Raw genomic sequence first — 25,163 nt, 5'->3', positions numbered from 1 at the left:
GGGACTTTTGAGGGTGTGAGGGAGTGATAGGACTGGGGGGGATAGAGGAAAACTAGAAGTGGGGAGATTGAGATTGGCTGTGAGGAAGAAGTTGTTCCCCATGAGGGTGGTGAGAGCCTGGCCCAGGCTGCCCAGGGAGGTGGTGGAAGCCTCCTGCCTGGAGGTGTTTGCAGCCAGGCTGGATGTGGCTGCTCTAGTGTGAGGTGTCCCTGCCCATGGAACTGGCTGATCCTTGAGGTCCTTTCCAAACCCAACAATTCTATGATTATAAGTCTTGATATATTTCAGATTATTCTTCTCAGGGGAGCAGTTCTCCCATCATATTTTCACTCTCTCTTCCCTTTTCTTTTGGCTCTGTACTCTGCTTTTGTATTGTGAGGCTGAGATGTTCACTCATGGTCAGTGAGAGGTTCTCCTCTTGCCCTTCTCAGAGGAAAGCTAAAACTGGTTGGTGGTCTCTGGGATGTTCTATGCCTTTGTGAGGCCACATCTGGAATATTGTGTCCAGTTCTGGGCCCCTCAGCTCAAGAAGGACCTCAGGGAACTGCTTGAGAGAGTCCAGCACAGAGCCACAGAGCTGCTGCAGGCAGTGGAACATCTCCCTGTGAGGCCAGCCTGAGGGAGCTGGGGCTTGGAGCTTGGAGCAGAGGAGCCTGAGGGCTGCCCTCATGGCTGGGGATAAAGATGTGCAGGGCTGGAGCCAGGCTCTGCTCAGGGATGGCCAAGGACAGCACAAGGGGCACTGGGGGCAAGCTGGAGCAGAGGAGGTGCCATGGGAACAGGAGGGAAAACTTTGTCCCTGTGAGGGTGCTGGAGGCCGGGAGCAGGCTGCCCAGAGAGGTTGTGGAGTCTCCTGCTCTGGAGCCTTTCCAACCCCACCTGGATGTGTTCTGTGTGACCTGCCCTGGGTGCTCCTGCTCTGGCAGGGGGTTGCACTGGATGGTCTCTGGAGGTCCTTTCCAACCCCTAACCTTCTGTGACTGTGTGATCAGTGCATTACAAGTGCCTTTGGAAGCCAAGTGCCCTGGGAATGTCCTAACTCTCTTGTGGAGCCTTAGATAAGTTCCAGACACATTTCTCCAGTTGCAGTTTTCCCCCTCCCTCCCTCCTGCCTTTTTCTAGTGTCTTCTGCTGGGATTTGAAGCTTGGCCAGATGAATCTCAGCCTCTTCATTTCAGCCTTTCTTCTGTTACCTCAGGATGTCTTTCTTGGCCACAAGCCTTAGAGTCTGGATAGTGTCATCCCCTGGAGCTCCTGCTTTCTGCATCACACCCTCTGCTCAGAGCATGCTTCTTTGTCCCATCCATCCTTGCTCCCTCACTACTTTCACCCTTCCTGCCACTATTTGTCTTTATATCCTTTCTCCCCATTTATTATCTACTGTTTTTTCCCTGCTTGGCTCAGGGGCTTTGCAGGTGGGAGCAGGGAGGTGTCCTGGTGAATTCCTGACTTGTAGTTTGCTTGCAAAATCAACTGCTTGGTCTCCAAGCCTGGCAAAACACTGCTTTGCCCTGGGGTTCATGCCCAAAGCCTGTCTCCCAGCTCTGGCAGCTTCCCCACCTGACTTTTTCCAGCACACTCTGACTTTTACACTTTTTCCTTGGCTTTTACACTTTTCCCTTGTGGCTCACCAAACTGGGGAAGGATTCTTGCACAACTGAGGGCAATAGCTACAGAGCAGGAAAGGTTTCTTCTGTTTAACCCCAGAGCCTGGCTCAAGGCTCTCTTTTCATAGTATCATAGTATCATAGTATCAGTCTGGGTTGGAAGGGACCACAAGGATCATCTAGTTCCAAACCCCCTTGCCATGGGCAGGGACACCCCACACTAGATCAGCCTGGCCAGAGCCTCATCCAGCCTGGGCTTAAACACCTCCAGGGACAGGGCCCCAACCACCTCCCTGGACAACCCATTCCAGGGCTTTTGCCCTACAGGGTCTTCTGTGGTTGCTTTTGGACCCAGGAATTTACTGCTGTAGGCTCTGGCTTCTGTTTCTGTGCTCCAGAGAAAGTCCAGGCCAGTGAGAGACTGGTGTGTGTCCTGCAGGCTATCAGTACCTGGAGGCCAAGAAAGACTGGGGCCATCAGTTTGGATGATTAGTTGAGACTTAGCCCAGGTCAACAGAGTAGGCTGCTGGAGTATGGAGATGTTTTACATCCAGCTGGGGGCCAGTCACTAGTGCTGTGCCCCAAGGATCAGTGCTGGGCCCTGTGCTCTTTAACATCTTTATTGATGATCTGGATGAGGGCATTGAGTCCGTCAGCAGTAAATTTGCAGATGACACCAAGCTGGGGGCAGGAGTTGATCTGCTGGAGGGCAGAGAGGCTCTGCAGAGAGACCTGGACAGGCTGGACAGATGGGCAGAGTCCAAGGGCAGGAGATTGAACACATCCAAGTGCCAGGTTCTGCACATTGGCCACAGCAACCCCAGGCAGTGCTACAGGCTGGGGTCAGAGTGGCTGAGAGCAGCCAGGCAGAGAGGGACCTGGGGGTGCTGGTTGATGGTAGGCTGAACATGAGCCTGCAGTGTGCCCAGGCAGCCAGGAGGGCCAGGAGAGCCAGGCAGGCATCCTGGCCTGCATCAGGAAGAGTGTGGCCAGCAGGAGCAGGGAGGTCATTCTGCCCCTGTACACTGCACTGGTTAGGCCACACCTTGAGTTCTGTGTCCAGTTCTGGGCTCCTCAGTTTAGGAAGGAGGTTGACTGGCTGGAAGGTGTCCAGAGAAGGGCAACAAAGCGGGGGAGGGGTCTGGAGCACAGCCCTGTGAGGAGAGGCTGAGGAAGCTGGGGAACTTAGCCTGGAGGAGACTCAGGGGAGACCTTCTTGCTCTCTGCAACTACCTTAAGGGAGGTTGTAGACAGGCAGAGGTTGGTCTCTTCTCCCAGGCAGCCAGCACCAGAACAAGAGGACACAGTCTCAGGCTGTGCCAGGGGAGGTTTAGGCTGGAGGTTAGGAAGAAATTCTAACACAGAGAGAGTGATTGCCCATTGGAATGTGCTGCCCAGGGAGGTGGTGGAGTCACCATCCCTGGAGGTGTTCAGGAGGAGACTTGATGGGGTGCTTGGTGCCATGGGTTAGTTGATTAGGTGGTGTTGGATTGGTTGATGGGTTGGACATGATGATCTTGAAGGTCTCTTCCTACCTGGTTGTTTATTATTATTATTATTATTATTACTGATTCCAAGTGGTAGTCATGGCTTTGTTTCACAGAGGACACATGACTGGAAGCTAGGACATAGGAAACCTGCAATGCAAAGCTCTGTTCTGTCCTTTAGTGTGAAGCATTAATTCAACTAAGAATTATTCTTCCCCCACATTGCTTCTTTCAGGTGGATGGATGGAAGTCCAGTGAACTATGTTGCTTGGGCTCCAAATGAACCCAACTTTGCAAACAATGATGAAAACTGTGTGGTCATGTACGGCCGGACAGGTGGGTGCTCTAGCAACATCCAGTCCTCCAGGGATGGGGACTCCAGCACTGCCCTGGGCAGAACATTCCAAGGCCTGAGAACCATTCCAGGCAAGAAAGATTTCCTAGCATCCAGCCTGGAGCACCTCTCCTGTGGGGACAGGCTGAGAGAATTGGGGTTTTTCAGCCTGGAGAGGAGGAGGCTGCAGGGAGACCTTAGAGCTGCATTTCAATACCTGCAGGGGACCTAGAGGAAGGCTGGGGAGGGACTGTTCAGAAGGGGCTGTGTGGACAGGACAAGAGGCAATGGTTTGAAACTGGAGCAGGGCAGAGTTAGGTTGGACATCAGGAGGAAGTTCTGCACAGTGAGGCTGGGGAGACACTGGAACAGGCTGCCCAGGGAGGTGGTTGAGCCCCGTCCCTGGAGACATTCAAGCTCAGCCTGGCTGTGTCCCTGGGCAGCCTGCTCTAGCTGGAGGTGTCCCTGCTGCCTGCAGGGGGGCTGGACAAGGTGACCTTTGAGGGTCCTTTCCAACTTGTGACTGTGAATCATAATGACACACATAAGGTGTGATTAGCCCTGCTGAAGGTAATTACCTTGGAACTGGCTGCAGCTTATGAAATGAATCCCTTTTGCTTATTCACTCCTGATCCCTACAATGGGGATGATGAGCTTAATGTTATGTTCTTCCATCACACTCCCACAGGGGGAAAAGACACCCAGAAGCTTCTGAGATTGTTTGAAGCTGAGGTAGTGATGTGACAAGTGCCCCTTACACAGGCAGAGTGATCCTGGGGACTGCCCAGAAGCTAGAGAGCTGAACTGAGTGTTTGAAATAAACCTTCCCTTGAGCTCTGCTGTTGCCCTGTTGAAGTATTTCTCTTCTCAGACAAAATATGAATCAGCTGAATGCTGCTGGAGACCTGAATAGTTCTAAGGAACACACAAAGAAATGACTTCTTCATTTCCAGGGGAGAGAAAAGCAACCCCTGTGAGGAGTTCTACTTGAGCTGACAGGTTTGCTTTCCATCTGCCTTTCAGCTGTTTTCCTTCTCTTCTGATGTGCTTTCAGGCACGTGGAATGATATCAACTGTGGCAGAGCTGAGTCGTTCATCTGTGAGAGGCTGAATGCTACAGTCAGGCCAACTGCTGCTCCCACGTCAGCACCACCGAAGGGTGGCTGCCCTGAAGACTGGCTCCTCCTGGATAACAAGGTGCAGTATGCAATGCCAATGCTTTCCCCTTCAAAATGAAAACCACCCTTGCTTCAGCAAACTAAGCTTCAGTTGAGTTTTCAGCTATCACAAAGTGTCTTCTGACCGTGTCTAGTTAACTGTGATCACTGAAAGAAGAGCTACAGCCTCTGTTGGGCTCACAGCAGTTGTGAAGGAGAAAACTCCAGCTTATATTTCTGCTGGTGTGTGTGGTGCCCAGGCTGGCTGAGCAGCTTCCCCTGAGTGCAGTTCCTTGTGCACCCTCAGTGAGTCTGCAGATGGCACCAGGCTGGGTGGCTGTGTCCAGCTGCTAGAGGCTAGGGAAGCTTCACAGCAGGACCTGGACAGGTCAGAGCCATGGGCCAAGGCACACTGGAGGAAGTTCAACAAGGCCAAGGGCCAGGTCACCTGGCTCACAGCAACCCCATGGGGAGCTCCAGAGCTGGGGATGTGTGGCTGGAAAGCTGCAGCTGGGAGAGGACCTGGGGGTGTTGGTTGGCAGTCCCTGAGCAGGAGGCAGCAGTGCCCAGGGGGCCAAGAAAGCCAAAGGCATCCTGGCCTGGGTCAGAAGCAGGGTGGGCAGCAGGGCCAGGGAGGGGATCATCCCCCTGTGCTGAGGTTGCCTCCTCCTTCTCCTCTTGCAGCTGCCTCTTCTGCTTTGCTTCTGGCTGCCTTATCACTGCCCTTGCATGCAGGCAGAGCTGTCTTGTGTTTTGACTGTGTGAGGTGCAGGAGGGGAGGGAGAGGCAGAGACAGCAGTTGGCTGTTCATATAGCCCTCTGGGCAGTGTGAGTCTGTACCAGGAGGTCTCTCTGATGCTGTTCAGCTGTGAATACATGTAAATATCCTTGTATGTGTCTACTGCCTTTTAGACTTTGATATTTAGAATCATAGAATCAATAAGGTTGGAAAAGAACTCAGAGACCATCAAGTCCAACCTCATGACAACTAAACCATGGCACCAAGTGCCACATGCAAGCCTTTTTTGAACACCTCCAGGGACAGGGACTCCACCACCTCCCTGGGCAGCACATCCCAATGGCCAATCTCTCTTGCTGGGAAGAACTTTCTCCTCACCTCCAGCCTAAACCTCCCCTGGCACAGCTTGAGACTGTGTCCTCTTGTTCTGGTGCTGGCTGCCTGGGAGAAGAGACCAACCCCCACCTGGCTACAACCTCCCTTCAGGGAGTTGCAGAGAGCAATGAGGTCTCAACTGAGCCTCCTCTTCTCCACGCTAAGCAACCCCAGCTCCCTCAGTCTCTCCTCACAGGGCTGTGCTCCAGACCCCTCCCCACCTTTGTTGCCCTTCTCTGGACACCTTCCAGCAGCTCAACATCTTTCCTAAACTGAGGAGCCCGGAACTGGACACCGGACTCAAGGTGTGGCCTAACCAGTGCTGAGCACAGGGCACAAGGACTTCCCTGCTCCTGCTGACCACACTGTTCCTGATGCAGGCCAGGATGCCCTTGGCCTTCTTGGCCACCTGGGCACACTGCAGGCTTATGTTCAGCTGCTGTCAACCACTACCCCCAGGTCCCTTTCTTTCTGCCTGGCTGCTCTCCAGCTGCTCTGTCCCCAGCCTGCAGCACTGCCTAGGGTTGTTGTGGCCTGTGCCAGTTTTAGGCTGTGCCTTTAAGAAAGAGACAGCTACAGAACTCTCTAGCTGAAATGTTTAAGTGTTAAAAAGGAAAACAAAGATAATTCTAACCAAATTTCATTGGCAGATCAGTAGCATGTGTTCTGCTTTTCTCTTCTGCTCTGGGCTGGAGTGCATGCCGCTGACCTTGGACTGAAGCTTATGAGATAAGAAAATTAACTTCTCTAACAACTGCTTTGAACTGTACACTGCACTGGTTAGGCCACACCTTGAGTCCTGTCTGCAGTTCTGAGCTCCTCAATTTAGGAAAAAGGTTGACTTGCTGGAAGGTGTCCAGAGAAGGGCAACAAAGCTGGGGAGGGGTCTGGAACACAGCCCTGTGAGGAGAGGCTGAGGGAGCTGGGGTTGCTTAGCCTGGAGGAGACTCGGGGTGACCTTATTGCTCTCTACAACTACCTTAAGGGAGGTTGTAGCCAGGCAGAGGTTGGTCTCTTCTCCCAGGCAGCCAGCACCAGAACAAGAGGACACAGTCTCAGGCTGTGCCAGGGGAGGTTTAGGTTGGGTGTTAGGAAGAAGTTCTACACAGAGAGAGTGATTACCCATTGGAATGTGCTGCCCAGGGAGGTGGTGGAGTCACTTTCATTGGAGGTGTTTAGGAGGAGGCTTGACAGGGTGCTTGGTTGCATGGGTTAGTTGATTAGGTGGTGTTGGTTGATAGATTGGACTCGATGATCTTGAAGGTCTCTTCCAACCTGGTCTGGTCTGGTCTGGTCTACTCTACTCTACTCTACTCTACTCTACTCTACTCTACTCTATTCTATTCTATTCTACTCTACTCTACTCTACTCTACTCTACTCTACTCTACTCTACTCTACTCTACTCTACTCTATTCTATTCTATTCTATTCTATTCTATTCTATTCTATTCTATTCTATTCTAACATTTTCCCCTTAACATCCACTTCTCTCTTTAATCCTTTTTCACTCGGTTAACTCCTAGGGGAAAGGGGAGGAAGGGGAAAAAGGGTTTTTGGGGGAACCCGGGGGGATTCTCCTCGGGAGGGCGTTTCTGTGTCATGTTCCTTCCTGTGTATTTTTGTATGTACTGTAAGTCCTGTACATTGTGGATATATTCCTTGCATGTCATCCTGCCTGTAAAGTACAGCTCTGTATTTGCTTCTCTGACTGAGCTTAGATATGTTTTGTGTGGTGGAGGATTAAGCCTTCACACTACCACATGGCCAAAGTGCAGCACTTGGACTTGTTGAATGCCATCCTGTCGGCCTCTGCCCATCTGTCCAGCCTGGCAAGGTCCCTCTGCAGAGCCCTTCTACCCTCTAACAGATCAACTCCTGCCCCCAGCTTGGTGTCATCTGCACATTTACTGATGATGGACTCCATGCCCTCCTCCACATCATCAATCAAGATATTGAACAGGCTGGGGCCCAGCACTGATCCCTGGGGCACACCACTGGGGCCTGGCTGCCAGCTGGCTGTGGCACCATTCACCACCACTCTCTGGGCTCAGCCTCCAGCCAGTTCCTAACCCAGCTCAGAGTGCTGCTGTCCAAGGCAGGGGCTGACAGCTTGGCCAGGAGTTTGCTGTGGGGGATGGTATTAAAGACCACTTTTGATTTAGCCCACTTCTGTCAATATAACTTCACTTTGCTTCCAGAATTCTGAGCTAGTGTGGCAAATTTACTCCAGGGGTAGGGTCCCAGTTTGTTGGGGTGCAAATCCAGGCCACAAAAGCCCTCACCAGGAATTGAAACACTTCTTACTTTCTTTTTTCCCCCCCAGTGTTTCAAGCTGTTTGGCCTTAATGACAATGACACCTTGACGTGGCATGCTGCCAGGAATGAGTGCATTAGTCTTGGAGGGAACCTGGCTACCATCTCCAAAGAGGAAACACAAGGTATGAAGCTCTAAGATTTTGAGAGTGAGTAATTCCTGACAGCCAGGTGCAGGCAGGTGCTGCAGCTTCTGCAGCTTCTGCATGGTCTGGTAGTAGTTCTGACACAGGAGCATAAAGTTGTGCTGGATGTGAAGCTGCAGCTTTTTAAGGAGCCTTGCACAGGATTCGGTGCTTTGACTGACAGTTGGAATAGCTTTGGGATCAAAGCAGGCTGTACAGAGGGTTCAAATACCAAAGGTTTTCCATTAGGGGTTGGTCAGACAGTGAAATATCCAGAGTTCAGTATTGTTTTTAAGGGTGCATGCAAAAATAACACCCAAAGGGAGCAATATGCAAATCAACTCACCACGTACCTACCTGCCTGGGTGTCAGGGGAGGACACATCCTCATGCAGCAGCAGGTCTGATGCTGGAGTCCCAGCTTCCCCTTCTTGCCCTTGCTCTGCTGGGCTGAGGATCTTGCTCAGCATGTGACAGGTGATTTTAGTGAGCCCTCATGTTTGCTCAGGAAATGTATCATCCCAGGCTGTGAGAGCTGCACATGGGCCATCTCCCAGCTCACTTCATGGAATCACAGAACCACAGAATGGGCTGGCTTGGAAGGGACCTCCAAAGCTCATCCAGTCTGACCCCCCTGCACTCAGCAGGGACATCCCCAGCCTGATCAGGTTGCCCATAGCCCTGTCCAGCCTCACCTGGAATATCTCCAGGGATGGAGCCTCAACCACCTCCCTGGGCAGCCTGTGCCAGTGTTCCACCACCCTCCTGGTGCAGAACTTGTTCCTCACATCCAATCTCAATCTGCTCTGCTCTAGTTTGAAGCCATTGCCCCTGGTCGTGTCCCTGCAGGCCTTTGCAGTCTTCCTGTAGCCCCTTCAGGTGCTGGCAGGCTGCTGTTAGGTTTTCCCTGGACCATCAGTGCTTGTGGTTTCTATTGTAAAGAGTGGTGGTCGAGGCAGGAGCTAAAGCAAACAGCATCTGGCCTTCCAAAAACTTGAGCTCTCTGCCTACACACTTGGCTATTGAGTAGTTTTATTTGTGTTATGCCTGTTTGGAAATGAAGCTGTTACATTTGGGTAGCAGAGAAACTGGACAGGAGCCAGCAATGGGTATGGGCAGCCCACAGGGCCAAGGGCAGCCTGGGCTGCATCCAAAGAAGCTTGGCCAGATATGGAGAGAGGGGATCCTGCCCCTCTGCTTTGCTCTGCAGAGACCTCACCTGCAGAGCTGTGTCCAGCTGTGGGGCCAACTGCACAAGAGAGACCTGGACCAGATGGAGAGGGTCCAGAGAATGCCATAAAGAAGATCAGAGGACTGGAGAACCTTTGTTATGGGGACAGGCTGGAAGAACTGGGGCTGTTCAGACTGGAGAAGAGAAGGTGCTGGGGAGACCATAGGGCTGCATTTCAGTATCTCAAGAGGACCTACAGGCAGGCTGGGGAGGGACTGTTCAGAAGGGGCTGTGGGGATAGGACAAGAGGCAATGGTTTGAAACTGGAGCAGGGCAGAGTTAGGTTGGACACCAGGAGGAAGTTCTGCACAGTGAGGCTGGGGAGATGCTGGAACAGGCCTTCCAGGATCTGAAGGGGGCTACAGGAAGGCTGGGGAGGGACTGCTCAGGATCTCAGGTAGTGATAGGACCAGGGGGAATGGAATGAAGCTGGAGGTGGGGAGATTCAGGCTAGATGTGAGGAGGAAGTTCTTCCCCATGAGAGTGGTGAAGGCCTGGAATGGGTTGTCCAGGGAGGTGGTTGGGGCCCTGTCCCTGGAGGTGTTTAAGGCCAGGCTGGATGAGGCTGTGGCCAGGCTGATCTAGTGTGGGGTGTCCCTGCCCATGGCAGGGGGGTTGGAACTAGATGATCCTTGTGGTCCCTTCCAACCCTGAATGAAACTATGAAACTAAGGTGTGCTCCTTCCCTCCTTGTTCACTTTGCCTCCGCTTTGCCTCCAGCCGCGCTGATGGCGCTGCTGCGCCGGGCCGCGACAGACGCCTGGATCGGGCTGAACGACATCAACTGGGAGCACCACTTCCTGTGGACGGACGGCAGCCCTGTCCACTACACCAACTGGGCCAAAGGCTCCCGCACCTACTACAGCAACGTAAGCACCACCCCTCTCCAGCACGCCAGGCGGGGGGCTGAAATCCAGCCTGCCCTTGCTCGAAAGGGTGGGGTAACCTTGCTCCCTGGAAAGCAGAGCAGGCAGGTAGGGCATCAGCCCTCACACAGCCTCTCTAGCTGCTTCTCTGGGCATCCAGGCACAGGGTTTGGAGCATTATGTGAAAATCAAGCAAATAGGGCCAGCAGGGCTGGGGAGGTTCTGCTGCCCCTCTGCTCTGCCCTGCTGAGACCACAGCTGCAATCCTGTGTCCAGCTCTGGGCTCCCCAGTTCCAGAGAGACAGAGACCTGCTGGAGAGAGTCCAGGGGAGAGCTGTGAGGATGATGAAGGGACTGGAACAGCTCTGCTGTGTAGAGAGACTGAGAGCCCTGGGGCTGTTTAGTCTGGAGAAGAGAAGGCTGAGAGGGATCTGATCAATGTCTATCAATAGCTGAGGGCTGGGGGTCAGGGTGAAGGGGCCAGGCTCTGTTTGGTGGTGCCCAGGGATAGGACAAGGACCAACAGGTACAGGCTGGAACCCAGGAGGTTCCACCTCAAGATGAGGAGAAACTTCTGTGGTGTGAGGATGCTGGAGGCCTGGAGCAGGCTGCCCAGAGAGGTTGTGGAGTCTCCTGCTCTGGAGCCTTTCCAAACCACCTTAACATGTTCCTGTGTCAGCTGCCCTGGGTGCTCCTTCCCTGACAGGGGGGTTGGATTGGATGATCTCTGGAGGTTCCTTCCAACCCCTAATTCTCTCTTGAACGGGGGAGCCCCACAGTACTGCAGATGTGGTCTCACCAAGGCAGCCTGAGGTTATGTGGGTATCAGATGGGGAGAGCTGCTGCCTCCTGCTTCTTATGCTGTGGGAGGAAAAGGAGGAAGCTAGAGAGCCCAAATTGCAGTGGGGAGGTGTCTCCAGCAAAAGGTTGTTCCTGACCACTACTTCTGCATTACTGCACCGTGGTGACAGCATTGGTTTCTAGTGCTGAAGTGGGGCAAGGAGGAGATTCCAGCTCTCCAGGCTAGCTTCAGAGCTGAAGGAGAGTTTCCCAATAACCTCCAGGAAAGCAGCAACAGAGCTGAATTGTCCTGTGGGGTAAAGCTGGCACAGGCTGACACACACACACATCCAGGGGGATGCCCAGGGATTCCACACATCCCACACTTCTTCCTGCCTCTGCCCTGCACTTTGCCTCTCCTTCCATCATCCAGGTGCTGGGACTGAGCTGTCAGTGCTTCTTGCCATGTTGCTGCTCCTGACCATTGCCTGTATGAGTTCCTTTGGATGTGGCCTGGAAGGTGTCCAGAGAAGGGCCACCAGGATGAGCAGAGGGCTGGAGCTGCTCTGCTATAGAGACAGACTGAGGGAGTTGGGGTTGTGCAGTCTGGAGAGAAGAAGGCTCTGAGGAGACCTTCTGGTGGCCTTCCAGTATCTGCAGGGGGCTCCAAGAAAGCTGGGGAGGGACTTTTGAGGGTGTCAGGGAGTGATAGGAGTGGGGGGGGGTGGGGGGGTGGAGCAAAAGTAGAAGTGGGGAGATTGAGATTGGCTGTGAGGAAGAAGTTGTTCCCCATGAGGGTGGTGAGAGCCTGGCACAGGTTGCCCAGGGAGGTGGTGGAAGACTCCTGCCTGGAGGTGTTTGCAGCCAGGCTGGATGTGGCTGTGAGCAACCTGTTGTAGTGTGAGGTGTCCCTGCCCATGGCAGTGGGGTTGGAACTGGCTGAGCCTTGAGGTCCCTTCCAGCCCTGACAGTTCTGCTATTCTATGACCTTCATGATTCACCTGTGTGTGGCAGGTGAGGCAGGAAGGTTCCCTTGACTCTCCACAGTGTTTCCTTGTTCATCTCCTCTCCTCTGCAGGGTGACTGTGTCTCTCTGATAAAGAACCCAATTGAACAGGCAGGGAAATGGAAAGATGAAGAGTGCAAAACAAGCAAGAGCTACATATGCCAGAAAAAATCGGGTGAGTTTTCGTGCACTGCTTCCTAGTGCAGCTCATTTGTTGTGGCAATGGCAAAGTGGAGCAGAAGGTGACCTTCCCAAACTCAAACCTGTCTGTAACTGGAAGTAAATTGTCAGATTGAAGGAGGTTCTCCTCCCCCTCTACTCTGCCCTAGCAGGGCCCACCTGGAATATTGCATCCAGCTCTGAGCTCCCCAGTTCAGGAGGGACAGGGATCTGATGGAGGGAGTCCAAGGGAGGGCTACAAGGATGCTGCAGGGACTGCAGCACTGCCTGGGGAGGAGAGGCTGAGAGCCCTGGGGCTGTTCAGTCTGGAGAGGAGAAGGCTGAGAGGGATCTGATCAATGTCTATCAATAGCTGAGGGCTGGGGGTCAGGAAGGAAGGGACAGGGACAGCCTCTGCTCAGCTGCACCCTGGCACAGGACAAGGGGCAATGGATGGAAACTGCAGCACAGGAGGTTCCAGCTCAACATGAGGAAGAACTTCTTGACTGTGAGGATCCCAGAGGCCTGGAGCAGGCTGCCCAGAGAGGTTGTGGAGTCTCCCTCTCTGGAGCCTTTGCAGCCCTGTCTGGATGTGTTCCTGTGTGACCTGTGCTGGATTCTCTGCTCCTGCTCAGGCAAGGAGGGGTTGGGCTGGAAGCTCTTGAGAGGTCCCTTCCAACCCCTAACATCCTGTAGCCTGTCAGCACCAGATGGCCCATGCACCATTTCCACCAAAGGAGCACAGTTTATTTTTCAAAGAACAACTCTTCACCTTTGCTGCACTGAGGACTAGGCCAGCAAGTACATCAATAAGGCTCTGAACCATCTTGTGTTTCACTGCTCTTGGTAAGCAGGTGGAGAAGAGAGAGAACAGCTCTTTGTCTTTACACAGGCAAATTCCTCCACAGTGAAATTCTGCTGCTAGGAGAGCCACACCTGAGTTTTGAAGCAGGCTCTTCCAGCTGATGCCCACTGCCAGCACAAGGGGCAGTGGTGGAAGCTCAGGAAATTTCATGGAAACTGGAGGAAGAATTTTTTCCTTGTGAGGGTTCTAGGGCCCTGGAGCAGGCTGCCTGGGGGGGCTGTGGAGTCTCCTTCTCTGGAGATATTCAACACCTGCCTAAATGTGTTCCTGTGTGAGCTGCCCTGGGTGCTCCTGCTCTGGCAGGGGGGTTGGACTGGATGAGCTTTTGAGGTCCCTTCCAAGCCCCTAACATCCTGTGGCTCTATGATGCTGTGAAGCACTGCTCTGCCTGGCTTCCTTTACAGTCTTACCCAGGCCCCTGCAGCAGCAGCAGCTGCATGCCTCTGCCTGCTCACAGGCTGCTTGCTGCACCTTCTGCCTTGTCAAAACTACAGCAAATGCTAACACAGCAGGGGAAAAGTGGAGGTATTGCTCCCTTTAATGCCCCACATCATCTCAGGATGCTTTGGGAAGTCCTAGACCTTATAAGGCATGTTCCTGCAGGTGATAAAGGTATTAGTGCTCAAAGGCCCTTCTGAGAAGGGTGAAAAAATGCAGCCACAGAGCATGGCAGGAAAGCTTTCATCACTGCAGCCACGGCTGGGACACATCCTGATCTGCTGTTCCAGCCTTTCTTAACTGCTTGACTGGCACCTGAAGGATGGCCAAGGGCTCAGGTCCAGCCAGCATGGATTTAGGAAGGGCAGATCCTGCCTGACCAACCTGATCTCCTTCTATGCCCAGGTGACTGCCTGGTGGATGTGGGGCAGGCTGTGGATGTGGTCTGCCTGGACTCCAGCAAGGCCTTTGACACCATCCCCCACAGCAAATTCTTGGCCAAGCTGTCAGCCCCTGGCTTGGACAGCAGCACTCTGAGCTGGGTTAGGAACTGGCTGGAGGCTGAGCCCAGAGAGTGGTGGTGAATGGTGCCACAGCCAGCTGGCAGCCAGGCACCAGTGGTGTGCCCCAGGGATCAGTGCTGGGCCCCATCCTCTTTAACATCTTCATTGATGATCTGGATGAGGGGATTGAGTCAGTCATCAGCAAGTTTGCAGATGACACCAAGCTGGGAGCAGATGTTGGTCAGTTAGAGAGCTGAAGGGCTCTGCAGAGGGACCTCGACCGACTGGACAGATGGGCAGAGTCCAACAGGATGGCATTCAACAAGTCCAAATGCCAGGGGCTGCACTTTGGCCACAGCAACCCCATGCAGAGCTACAGGCTGGGGTCAGAGTGGCTGAGAGCAGCCAAACAGAGAGGGACCTGGGGGTGCTGATTGACAGCTGCCTAAACATGAGCCAGCAGTGTGCCCAGGGGGGCAGAAAGGCCAATGGCATCCTGGCCTGCATTAGGAAGAGTGTGGCCAGCAGGAGCAGGGAAGTCATTGTGCCCTGTGCTCAGCACTGCTCAGGCCACACCTTGAGTACTGTGTCCAGTTCTGGGCTCCTCAGGTTAGGAAAGATGTTGAGATGCTGGAAGGTGTCCAGAGAAGGGCAACAAGGCTGGGGAGGGGTCTGGAGCACAGCCCTGTGAGGAGAGGCTGAGGGAGCTGGGGTTGCTTAGCCTGGAGAAGAGGAGGCTCAGAGGAGACCTTCTTGCTCTCTCCAAGTCCCTGAAGGGAGGTTGTAGCCAGGAAGGGGTTGGTCTCTTCTCTCTAGCAACCAGCACCAGAACAAGAGGACACAGTCTCAAGCTGTGCCAGGGGAGGTATAGGCTGGAGGTGAGGAGAAAGTTCTTCCCTGAGAGAGTCATTAGCCATTGGAATGTGCTGCCCAGGGAGGTGGTGGAGTCCTCATCCCTGGAGGTGTTCAAGAGGGGATTGGATGTGGCACTTGGTGCCATGGCTTAGTCATGAGGTCTGTGGTGACAGGTTGGACTCGATGATCCTCGAGGTCTCTTCCAACCTTGGTGATACTGTGAGACTGTGAGACTGTGACTGCTCCAGCAGACCAGGCCTCCCCTCTCTCTGTCTAACCCATACCAAGTGTTTGACTTCCCTTTCTTGCTGGTTCCAGACCCCAGGCTGCCCAGCACCACAGCCCCGGTGCCGCTGTTTGGCTTTAACAGTTACGGCGATGAGCGCTACGCAGTCATCAGCTACAAAATGTCCTGGCAAGAGGCAGAGAGGAACTGCAGGCAGCAGCTTGCAGAGCTTGCCAGTGTGCTGGATCCTTATGCTGGAGCTTACCTCTGGCTGCAACTATTAAAGCATGGGGAACCTGCATGGATTGGTCTCAGCAGCAACATGGTGAGTCCAGCATATGCTTGTGACAACCTACTGCCACTCCAGCGCAGCACAGGCCAGCCAGAGACAGCTCAGAGGTTGACAGAATTCACTGCCAGGGGTGCTGCCTGCTCCCACCTCAGTCCCTTTAAGCAGATACAATGAGATCATTTACTATGGAAGCAAAGGGTGGAATTTAGGGGATGGAATTTCAGGAAGTTAGGGATGGAATTTAGGGAGGCATAGCCAGCAGGGCCAGGGAGGGGATTCTGCCCCTCTGCTCCACTCTGCTGAGACCACAGCTGGAGCTCTGGGGCCAGTTCTGGAGCCTCTGTGCCAGGCAGCATCTGGAGGTGCTGGAAGGTGTCCAGAGAAGGGCCACGAGGAGGAGCAGAGGGCTGGAGCTGCTCTGCTGTGGAGACAGACTGAGAGAGTTGGGGTTGTACCGGCTGGAGAGGAGAAGGCTCTGAGGAGACCTTCTGGTGGCCTTCCAGGATCTGCAGGGGGCTCCAAGAAAGCTGGGGAGGAACTTTGGAGGGTGTCAGGGAGGGATAGGACTGGGGGGGATGGAGCAAAAGTAGAAGTGGGGAGATTGAGATTGGCTGTGAGGAAGAAGTTGTTCCCCAGGAGGGTGGTGAGAGCCTGGCAGAGGTTGCCCAGGGAGGTGGTGGAAGCCTCCTGCCTGGAGGTGTTTGCAGCCAGGCTGGATGTGGCTGTGAGCAACCTGCTGTGGTGTGAGGTGTCCCTGCCCATGGCAGGGGGTTGGAGCTGGCTGAGCCTTGAGGTCCCTTCCAGCCCTGGCAGTTCTGTGATTCCATGATAATCAATGTTGTGTCAGAATCTGTGATCCTGATTTCCCCACATTTTGACCCCCCCCCAAGTGCCAGCTGGGTGTTCTTCCCATCTGATGCTTGGCAATAAGCTTTGTGGCCATTTTCTTTCAGTCTCCTGGTCATTATGCATGGTCAGACAGGAGGAGGAGCAGGTATTACAACTGGGCCAGTGGGGAGCCAAACAAGAACACAGCCTGTGTCTACTTAGATCTGGATGGCTTCTGGAAGACAGCCTCTTGCAATGAGAGCTTTTTCTCTCTCTGTAAGCAATCTGATGGTAAGTTCTCCATGGCAGAAATTGGGTTTGGGAGACTGGAGTATAACCTGGTGGCTGTGTTTGAAGTTAGCTTCCCCACAGATGCCAGGATTGTGATTTGTGTTGTATGTCCTGGGAACTTGGGAGCTCCCAGATGACAGCAATGTTCCCTCCCTGGGGGCCAAGACAGCCAAGGGGTCCTGGGGTGCATTAATGCACTGAGTGTGTTCAGCAGATCCTGGGAGGTTCTCCTCCTACATTGTCCTAGTAACGCCACACCTGGAATACTGCACCCAGCTCTGGGCTCCCCAGCTCAGGAGGGACAGGGATCTGCTGGAGAGAGTCCAAGGGAGGGCTACAAGGATGCTGAAGGGACTGCAGCACTGCCTGGGGAGGAGAGGCTGAGAGCCCTGGGGATGTTCAGTCTGGAGAGGAGAAGGCTGAGAGGGATCTGATCAATGTCCACCAATAGCTGAGGGCTGGGGGGCAGGAAGGAAGGGACAGGGACAGCCTCTGCTCACTGTGCCCTGGGGTAGGACAAGGAGCAATGGATGGAAACTGCAGCACAGGAGGTTCCAGCTCACCATGAGGAGGAACTTCTTGACTGTGAGGGTGCCAGAGGCCTGGAGCAGGCTGCCCAGAGAGGTTGTGGAGTCTCCTTCTGTGGAGCCTTTGCAGCCCTGTCTGGATGTGTTCCTGTGTGACCTGTGCTGGATTCTATGCTCCTGCTCAGGCAAGGAGGGGTTGGGCTGGAAGCTCTCCAGAGGTCCCTTCCAACCCCTGACATCCTGAGATCCTGTGATCCAGGTTCAGTAGATGTTGTGTTTCACAAGCCACTCAGCACACACACATCACAGAGACAGCAGCAATAGCTCCTGCTATGTGCAGTAACCCTTTTCTGCACCTTTTCTTTTGGTCAAGAGGTGCAGAATTGATCCCATTCAGCCTAACTATTGATATACTAATGGTCTATTTTTATTTGTAAAAGTATCTTTTGTGATATTGGGGGATAAACTTTGTCAATGTAGCAGCCAAAGTGATTAAGTTAGATTTGTCACAAGTGTAAGATCCTGGGAGCCTTCTGCTGCCATACTTTAAAGCTCATGTCTGGTGCTCAAGGCCAGGCTGGATGTGGCTGTGAGCAACCTGCTGTAGTGTGAGGTGTCCCTGGCCATGGCAGGGGATTGGGACTGGCTGAGCCTTGAGGTCCCTTCCAACCCTGACAATTCTATGATTCTGTGCTTCCCTTGGGTTCTTAAAGCTTGTGTCTTCTGAACAGAGTTAATCCCTACTGAACTACCACAGCTGCCTGGCAAGTGTCCTGAACCGAAGCGGGGCAGAGCTTGGGTTCCCTTCCGTGGTCACTGCTACTACGTGCACACCACCTCTGAGGAAAGCTGGCCTGATGCTTCCATGACCTGCATCCAGATGGGTAAGGGCCTCCTTGTACCAGGTGCTGCACAGCCTGGTTGTGTGTTTGGGTTTTCAATCCAGAACTGAGAGGGTGGCCAGCAGGAGGAGGGCAGTGGTGGTCACCCTCTAATGGGCCCTGCTGAGGCCACAGCTTGAGCCCTGGGCTCAGGTCTGGTGCCACAGGGTAAGAAAGACATTGAGGGGCTGGAGGGTGTCCAGAGAAGAGCACTGAGGCTGCTGAGGGGTTTGGAGAAGAGAGCTGGTGAGGAGCAGATGAGGGAGCTGGGGTTGTGTAGTGTGCAGAAGAGAAGGCTGAGGGAGACCTCATTGCTCTCCACAGCTCCCTGAGAGGAGGTTGGAGTGAGGCTGGGGTTGGTCTCTTCTGCCAAGTAAGCAGAGCTAGGAGGAGAGGAAATGTGCTGAAGCTGTGCCAGGGGAGGGTTAGGTTGGAGAGGAGGGAAGATTTCCTTGCTGGAAGAGTGGTGAGGGGTTGGGAGAGGCTGCCCAGGGAGGTGGTGGAGTCCCCATGCCTGGAGGTGTTGGAGAAGCTGTAGAGGTGGTGCTGCAGGACAGAGTTTGGTGGTCATGGCAGCTGGGTTGTGGTTGGACTTGATGATCTTAAAGGTCTTTTCCAGCCTTAATGATTCTGTGTGTGTGTGTAAAGCAGTCCTAAGCTCCAGCTAACTCCAGTTCAATCTCTTCTACCCTGTGAAAACCCTGAGCACAAAACATCCTGATTGTTCACTGAGGTAATTCACTTGTAATGGCAAATCTTGCTGGAATGATATGTGATATGTGCTTGGTTTTCTTTAGGTGCCTCTCTGGTCTCCATAGAAGATTCTGCTGAGCTGAACTTTCTCCTCATTTATTTGTCTACACTTTCAAATGACTTCAGGAAATTTTGGATAGGACTCTTCCAAAACTTTGATGGTAATCACCTCACAGAGCACACCCAGATGCACACCCTGAGGCTAATTAATCAAACACCAAACAGCATTAACATGGCACATATTGACACCAAATACTGGAGAAACAATCAGAGGTGAACCAAGTGCTAAATGTTTAACAGGCTGCAGGGCTGGGCCCAGGACAACCTCAGGAGGTTCAACAAGGCCAAGGGCAAGGTCCTGCAGCTAGGGCAGGGCAATCCCAAGCACCAATACAGGCTGGGCAGGGACTGGCTGGAGAGCAGCCCTGAAGAAAAGGCCTTGGGGGTGCTGGGGGAGGAGAAGCTCAAGAGGAGCCAGCAGGGAGCACTTGCAGCCCAGAGAGCCAAGCAGAGCCTGGGCTGCAGCAAGAGAAGTGTGGCCAGCAGGGCCAGGGAGGGGATTCTGCCCCTCTGCTCCACTCTGCTGGAGATATTCAACACCTGCCTGGATGTGTTCCTGTGTGACCTGCTCCAGGTGCTCCTGCTCTGGCAGGGGCTTGGACTGGATGAGCTTTCAAGGTGCCTTCCAGCCCCTACCACTCTGTGATTCCATGTTTCTGAGTTATTATTAAGGAGAGCTGATTCTGTCTGCAAAGGGAATTGATTCAGCTCTCATCTTCACTGATCTTGGATTCACAAGTGAAGCAAAGCTGAGCAGTCTGAGTCCCTGGAGCTCAGCATGTGGCCAGCACAGATGCTCTGCTTTTTAACAAAGCTCCCAGGCATGGGTGGGTCCTGGGCACAGGCTTCAACTACAAACCCTTGGGTAGCCTGGGCATGTCTTCTGTTCACCTCTGACACCATGGCCCTGATTGTATCCTAGTTCTGAGCCAGGAGCTGCCCAGCTCCAAAGGCCAGGGAAGATCTTTCAGCCCTGCCCAAGGAGTCAATAAAAATGCTCCACACTGGTTGGAAGCTGGAATGGAAACTCTGTTCAGAAAGACACACAGAAGGCATTCAGGTAGAAGGAACACACCTGAGCCTGCCAGGCCAGAGCCTGCCAGAAGCCTCCACCCCCCTCAGCCTCACAGCCCAGGAGCAGCCAAACTGCTGCCCCCAGCCCCAGGCCTGCCGCAGGCTTCCCCAGGCCCTGGGCTGCAGCTGGAGATTCACTGCCAGCCAAGGCCAGGAGAAAGCCTCTGCCCCACACCCCATGAGATAACAGCACAGGGCCTGAGATGGAGAGAAGAGAGAGAGCTTTGGCTGTGCACTGCCTGCAACAGAGAGAGAGAGGGAACAGAGCAGAAGAACAGATTGCAATGTCCTGGGGCAAGCTGCCTGTGCCCCTGGGGCTCTCCAGCCTCTGGAGGCCTTTGCCTTGTGGCTGTACCAATCAACTCTTGGTTTCCCTCAATGCACAATAGACAGCTTAGGAAGCTTATCTTTGAGTTCTTAGATTTGGCATACTCCCATCTAAACTCCTCTGGCTGTTCAAAGAGTGAGAAATGAGCTCTCTGTGCTGCTAGTGTAATGAACTAACACATTCCATGACCCACGCCACTGTGCCTGGCTGCCTGGAGAGGCTTCCCCACTTCCCTCACCTAACAGGCACCACTTTTAATTTCAGGGGAGTGGCTATGGACAGACAGGAGTGTGATAGAGTTTGTCAACTGGGAGAAAGGACAGCCTACAACCATCTTTAATGAACACTGTGTAGACATGGATGTCTCAAGTGGAACCTGGAGGAATTACTTCTGCTCTGTTGACCAGAATTTCATTTGCAAGATCCCCAAAAGTAAGTCCTGGATCTCCATGCCCTGGGTTGTTTGAGCAGCAGGGGTTAATACACATCAAGCCTAACTAGTTATGCACTGGGTGCACTTTGTGCCTTGGTGAATAAATGGAACCCAGGAAGTTCAACCAGGCCAAGGGCAAGGTCCTGCACCTGGGTCAGGGCAATCCCAAGCACAAATCCAGGCTGGGCAAGGAGTGACTTGAGAGCAGTTTGGAGGAGAAGGCCTTGGGGCTGTCAGTTGGTGACAAAGTCCCCAGGAGCCAGCAGTGGTCCCTGGCAGCCCAGCAGGCAGCTGTGTGCTGAGCTGCAGCCAGAGCAGGGAGAGCAGCAGCACAGGGAGGGGATTCTGCCCCTCTGCTCTGCTCAGCCCCCACCTGCAGCACTGCCTCCAGTCCTGGGGCCCCCAGCACAAGAAGGACCTGGAGCTGCTGGAGAGGCTCCAGAGCAGGCCATGGAGATGCTCAGAGAGCTGAGAACTGACAGGCTGGGAGAGCTGGGGCTGCTCAGCCTGGAGAAGAGAAGGCTCCAGGGAGACCTTAGAGCAGCCTTCCAGTAGCTGAAGGGGCTCCAGGAGAGCTGGGAAGGGACCTTTCATCAGGGAGTGCAGTGACAGGATGAAAGGTAAGAGCTTCAGAATGAAAGAGGGGAGATTTAGACTTAGATACTAGAAATTCTTGACAGGGAGGGTGGTGAGACACTGGCACAGGATGCCCAGGGAGGTGGTGGATGTCCCCTCCCTGCAAGTGCTCAAAGCCAGGTTGGACAAAGCCTTGAGCACCCTGGGCTGGTGGGAGGTGTCCCTGCCCATGGCAGGGGGTTGGAACTCGGTGATCTTTATGGTCTCTTCCAACCCAAACCATTCAAGGACTCTGTGGTGCTTTTAAATTGGATTAGAACCCAGAGCAAAAGTCCTTTCTGCAGTCTGCATTTCATCTTTGCTCCCTGGCAAACTGTGTCTAACACGAGCCTGTCTTCATTTGCCAGTTGTGGAGGAGGAGCCAAGCCATGAATCCCATGCCAACAGAGGTAAGCTGGGCTCTCAGAATCCCACTGAAAAGGAAGGTCAATAACTCCATGGACATCTACTGCCCACAAGTAACACTGCCTCCAGAAAAAGGCTCATTGAGTGCTCAGTTAGCAGCCACAGATCATTTCATTTTATATCCAAGAGGAGAGCTCTTCCCTCAGCCTGCTTGGCTTATTGATATTTCTTTTCCTTCTCTTTGGTGGGTTTTGCTTCACTAGTGGTATGCTACAGTGCAGTGCAATGCCTTGGAAGGGAAGAGAGATGTGTCTGACTCCATTTTTGCCCTCTCCATCCAAAACATGCAGCAGTTTTACCTGCTCTCCTGGTGCTTCAGTACTTTTGCAGTCACCAGTGGTCTCCCCCAGGGCTCAGCACTGGGACCTGTCCTCTTCAATGTTTTTATCAATGATCTGGGTGAGGGCATTGAGGCTCCCTCAGTGAGTCTGCAGATGACACCAGGCTGGGTGGCTGTGTCCAGCTGCTAGAGGCTAGAGAAGCTTCACAGCAGGACCTGGACAGGTGAGAGCCATGGGCCAAGGCTCACTGGAGGAAGTTCAGCAAGGCCAAGGGCCAGGTCCTGCACCTGGCTCACAACAACCCCATGGGGAGCTCCAGAGCTGGGGATGTGTGGCTGGAAAGCTGCAGCTGGGAGAGGGACCTGGGGGTGTTGGGTGGCAGTCACTGGGCATGAGGCAGCAGTGCCCAGGGGGCCAAGAAAGCCAAAGGCATCCTGGCCTGGGTCAGAAGCAGGGTGGGCAGCAGGGCCAGGAAGGGGATCATCCCCCTGTGCTCAGCACTGGGGAGGCCACAGCTGGAGTGCTGTGTTCAGCTCTGGGCCCTCCCTGCAGGAAGGACACTGAGGGGCTGGAGCCTGTGCAGAGCAGGGCAGGCAGGCTGGAGAAGGGCCTGGAGCCCCTGGGCTAGAGGAGGGGCTGAGGGAGCTGGGGGTGTTGAGGCTGGAGAAGAGGAGGCTGAGGGAGACCTCCTTGCTCTCTGCAGCTCCCTGCAGGGAGGTTGCAGTCAGGAGGGGACAGCCTCTGCTCCTGGGTGTCAAGGGCCAGGAGCAGAGGCAATGGTTTTGAGCTGCCCCAGGGGAGGTTCAGGCTGGCTGCTAGGAAATCTTTCTTGCCTGGAAGGCTTCTCAGGCCTTGGAATGTTGTGGCCAGGGCAGTGCTGGAGTCCCCATCCCTGGAGGTGTTGAAGCAGTGTGTGGAGCTGGTGCTTAGGGCCATGGTTTGGTGCTGAGCCTGCAGTGCTGGGTGGAGGTTGGCCTGGCTGAGCCTGGAGGTCTCTTCCAGGTGGATGTGTTCTGTGGTTCTGTCACTGTGAGCTCAGGTTCTGTAATGAGCTGTTGGTTGCAGGCAGCAGCAGTCTCTGCCCACCTGCAGCAATCTTTCTGTTTTCCCTTTCACAGCATCCCAACAGGACGCTGCAGCTTCGTCTGCAAACACCTTGGGAGGGATGATTGTGATCCTGCTGTTCCTGCTGCTCACCGGCACGGGGCTGACCTTCTACTTCTTCTACAAGCGGAGGCGGGACCGAGAAAGGCCAAGTGGCTTTGACAATGCCATCTACCGGGGCGGCTCCGAGCTGGGCACTCAGGAATCCAACTGCCTGGTGACCAACATCGAGGAAAACGAGCGGGCAACAGTTTAACCTGCAGGGTGAGGCCGAGCCTGGCTTCGGGAGGAACCGGAGCAGTAGCATACAAGAGCTCTCCTGCCACAGCAGCTTTCTCCTCTGGACATTCCTGGTAGCTTTGCATAGAATGCTTCCTGCTCTCTGTAGCAGCAGGAGCAAGCAGTCTTGCAAGGCAGGGCCAGAGGTCTGCTCACAGGCTGTAGGACCTGGGAGGAGTGGTGAGCATTAGATGTAGAGCTGGAGCTAGGCTGTGTAAGGGAGCTCTCAGGGAGTTCCAGTCTCTGCAGGGTCCAGCATCACTGGGCCAGGTTAGGCACAAGGAGAGCTATGAGAATGCTGTAAGCTTAGCCTGCTCCATAAAGCATATCCAGATCTGTACACATCCTGAATCTTCTCCCCTGATCTCCAGCACTGACTGTCAGAACTGCACAGCTGGGATGGGACCTCCAGGCTCTGCTGGCACAGCTCTCTCTTCGAGGCAGGACCAGCTCCCTGGCTCAGCCAGGCAGCCTGATTCACTGCTGTGGCTCTACATCTCCCTTTGGCTGCTGAGGTAGCCACAGAAACCCTTCCTGTTGCTTGTGATATCTGAATTAACACATTTTCCTCCTCTGATAAAAAGAGAAGTGTAAACTGTTTCTCTGCTGCTGTAATTCTGTAATGTAAGCATTGGAAGATGAGCTGCAGCAAGAGTGTGGGAGGGAGTGGGAGCAGAAATGCTTTGTGGCTTCAATAATGCAGTAGGAACCTCCTAGGGTTGTGCAAAAGGGATGAATTAAACTCAATTCACAGCTGAACAAATCACTCAGAATTATTATTGACATTTCCAACACTGCTGAGGATTTCAGAGAGTCACAGACTGGGCTGGGCTGGAAGGGAGCTCCAAAGCTCATCCAATCCAACCCCTCTGCACTCATCAGGGACATCCCCAGCTAGATCAGGTTGCCAGAGCCCTGTCCAGCCTCACCTTGAGTATCTCCAGGGACGGAGCCTCAACCACCTCCCTGGGCAACCTGTGCCAGTGTTCCACCACCCTCCTGGTGCAGAACTTGTTCCTCACATCCAATCTCAATCTGCTCTGCTCTAGTTTGAAGCCATTGCCCCTGCTCCTGTCCCTGCAGGCCTTTGCAAACAGTCTCTCTGCAGCCTCCTTGTAGCCCCTTCAGGCACTGGCAGGTGATAATTTCCTACCTTCTTCAGACCATTTTGTTTTGTCCAGGGCTTCATGAGACTTCCCATGAGGAATCCTTCTCTGATTGCTATCCAAACACCCCCTGTCCAAGTCTGGTTTAATTCTTGGAGCATTGATCCACACTTGCATGGTGACAGACCTGATAGCACCTGGATGTCAGACTGCCCTACTGAGATATCCTCTGGCTTCATAAGCCCTACAAAATGAGAGCTGGGCTCAGAGAGAGGGATTTGGGTTTCTTTTCCAGTGCTTTTCATACCAAGCATAATCCAATGACTCAAAGCTCTCAGTCTAGAGAAGGTCCTTATTTACTTTGGTATTTTTGTCAGTCTTGGACAGATTTTAATGCTGTTTACATTGAACTATTTTGCCTGTGTATGAAAGCCATGTAAATACCTTTTTATTCTCTGTTGGCTCACCCAAATGGGCATTAAAAGGCTGGTTCCAAGGAAAAGGGTTTTGTGTCTTCTTAAAGAGAGCAATTTGGTCACTCAGGGGGAAAGAGCAGGAAGGAGGCCTGAGGTACTTCAGTGACTGTACACAAATGAGCAGCTGCTTCTCCTGGGCTAAGTCCTGGTTTAAATCATGGTTTTTATATGGCAGCAGTGATTTGTCCTTCTCATCCTCTAAAGCAGTGTCTCTCACTGCTTCTTCAGCCCCAGCACTGGGAAGCTGGCCCTGGGAGAGGTCTAATAAAAGTTTTGGAAGTTAAGAATCACAGAATTACAGAATGCTCTGGGCTGGAAGGGACCTCCAAAGTCATCCAGCCCAA

The 25,163-nt window shown here is 53.5% G+C and overlaps 1 protein-coding gene across 1 annotated transcript in view; it reads left to right on the top strand.

Moving 5' to 3' along the window:
* Positions 1-24,838, top strand: part of LOC137444986 (macrophage mannose receptor 1-like) — a 62,826-nt gene extending 37,988 nt beyond the window's left edge. The window contains exons 19-30 of the mRNA XM_068146366.1: positions 3,330-3,430; positions 4,483-4,625; positions 8,023-8,137; positions 10,088-10,236; positions 12,092-12,194; positions 15,158-15,390; positions 16,311-16,476; positions 17,735-17,887; positions 18,682-18,798; positions 20,364-20,531; positions 21,516-21,557; positions 22,973-24,838. Coding sequence (XP_068002467.1) covers positions 3,330-3,430; positions 4,483-4,625; positions 8,023-8,137; positions 10,088-10,236; positions 12,092-12,194; positions 15,158-15,390; positions 16,311-16,476; positions 17,735-17,887; positions 18,682-18,798; positions 20,364-20,531; positions 21,516-21,557; positions 22,973-23,214 — 1,732 coding nt within the window. The 3' untranslated portion in view covers positions 23,215-24,838. The remainder of the gene's footprint in view (positions 1-3,329; positions 3,431-4,482; positions 4,626-8,022; positions 8,138-10,087; positions 10,237-12,091; positions 12,195-15,157; positions 15,391-16,310; positions 16,477-17,734; positions 17,888-18,681; positions 18,799-20,363; positions 20,532-21,515; positions 21,558-22,972) is intronic.
* Positions 24,839-25,163: the final 325 nt, after the last annotated feature.

The sequence above is a fragment of the Melanerpes formicivorus genome, unplaced genomic scaffold (genome assembly GCF_026170545.1).
Source record: "Melanerpes formicivorus ecotype bairdi unplaced genomic scaffold, bMelFor1.0.p_v2 SCAF_13, whole genome shotgun sequence".
Classification (NCBI taxonomy): Eukaryota; Metazoa; Chordata; class Aves; order Piciformes; family Picidae; genus Melanerpes; species Melanerpes formicivorus.
This window is presented reverse-complemented; position numbering and strand designations above follow the sequence as displayed.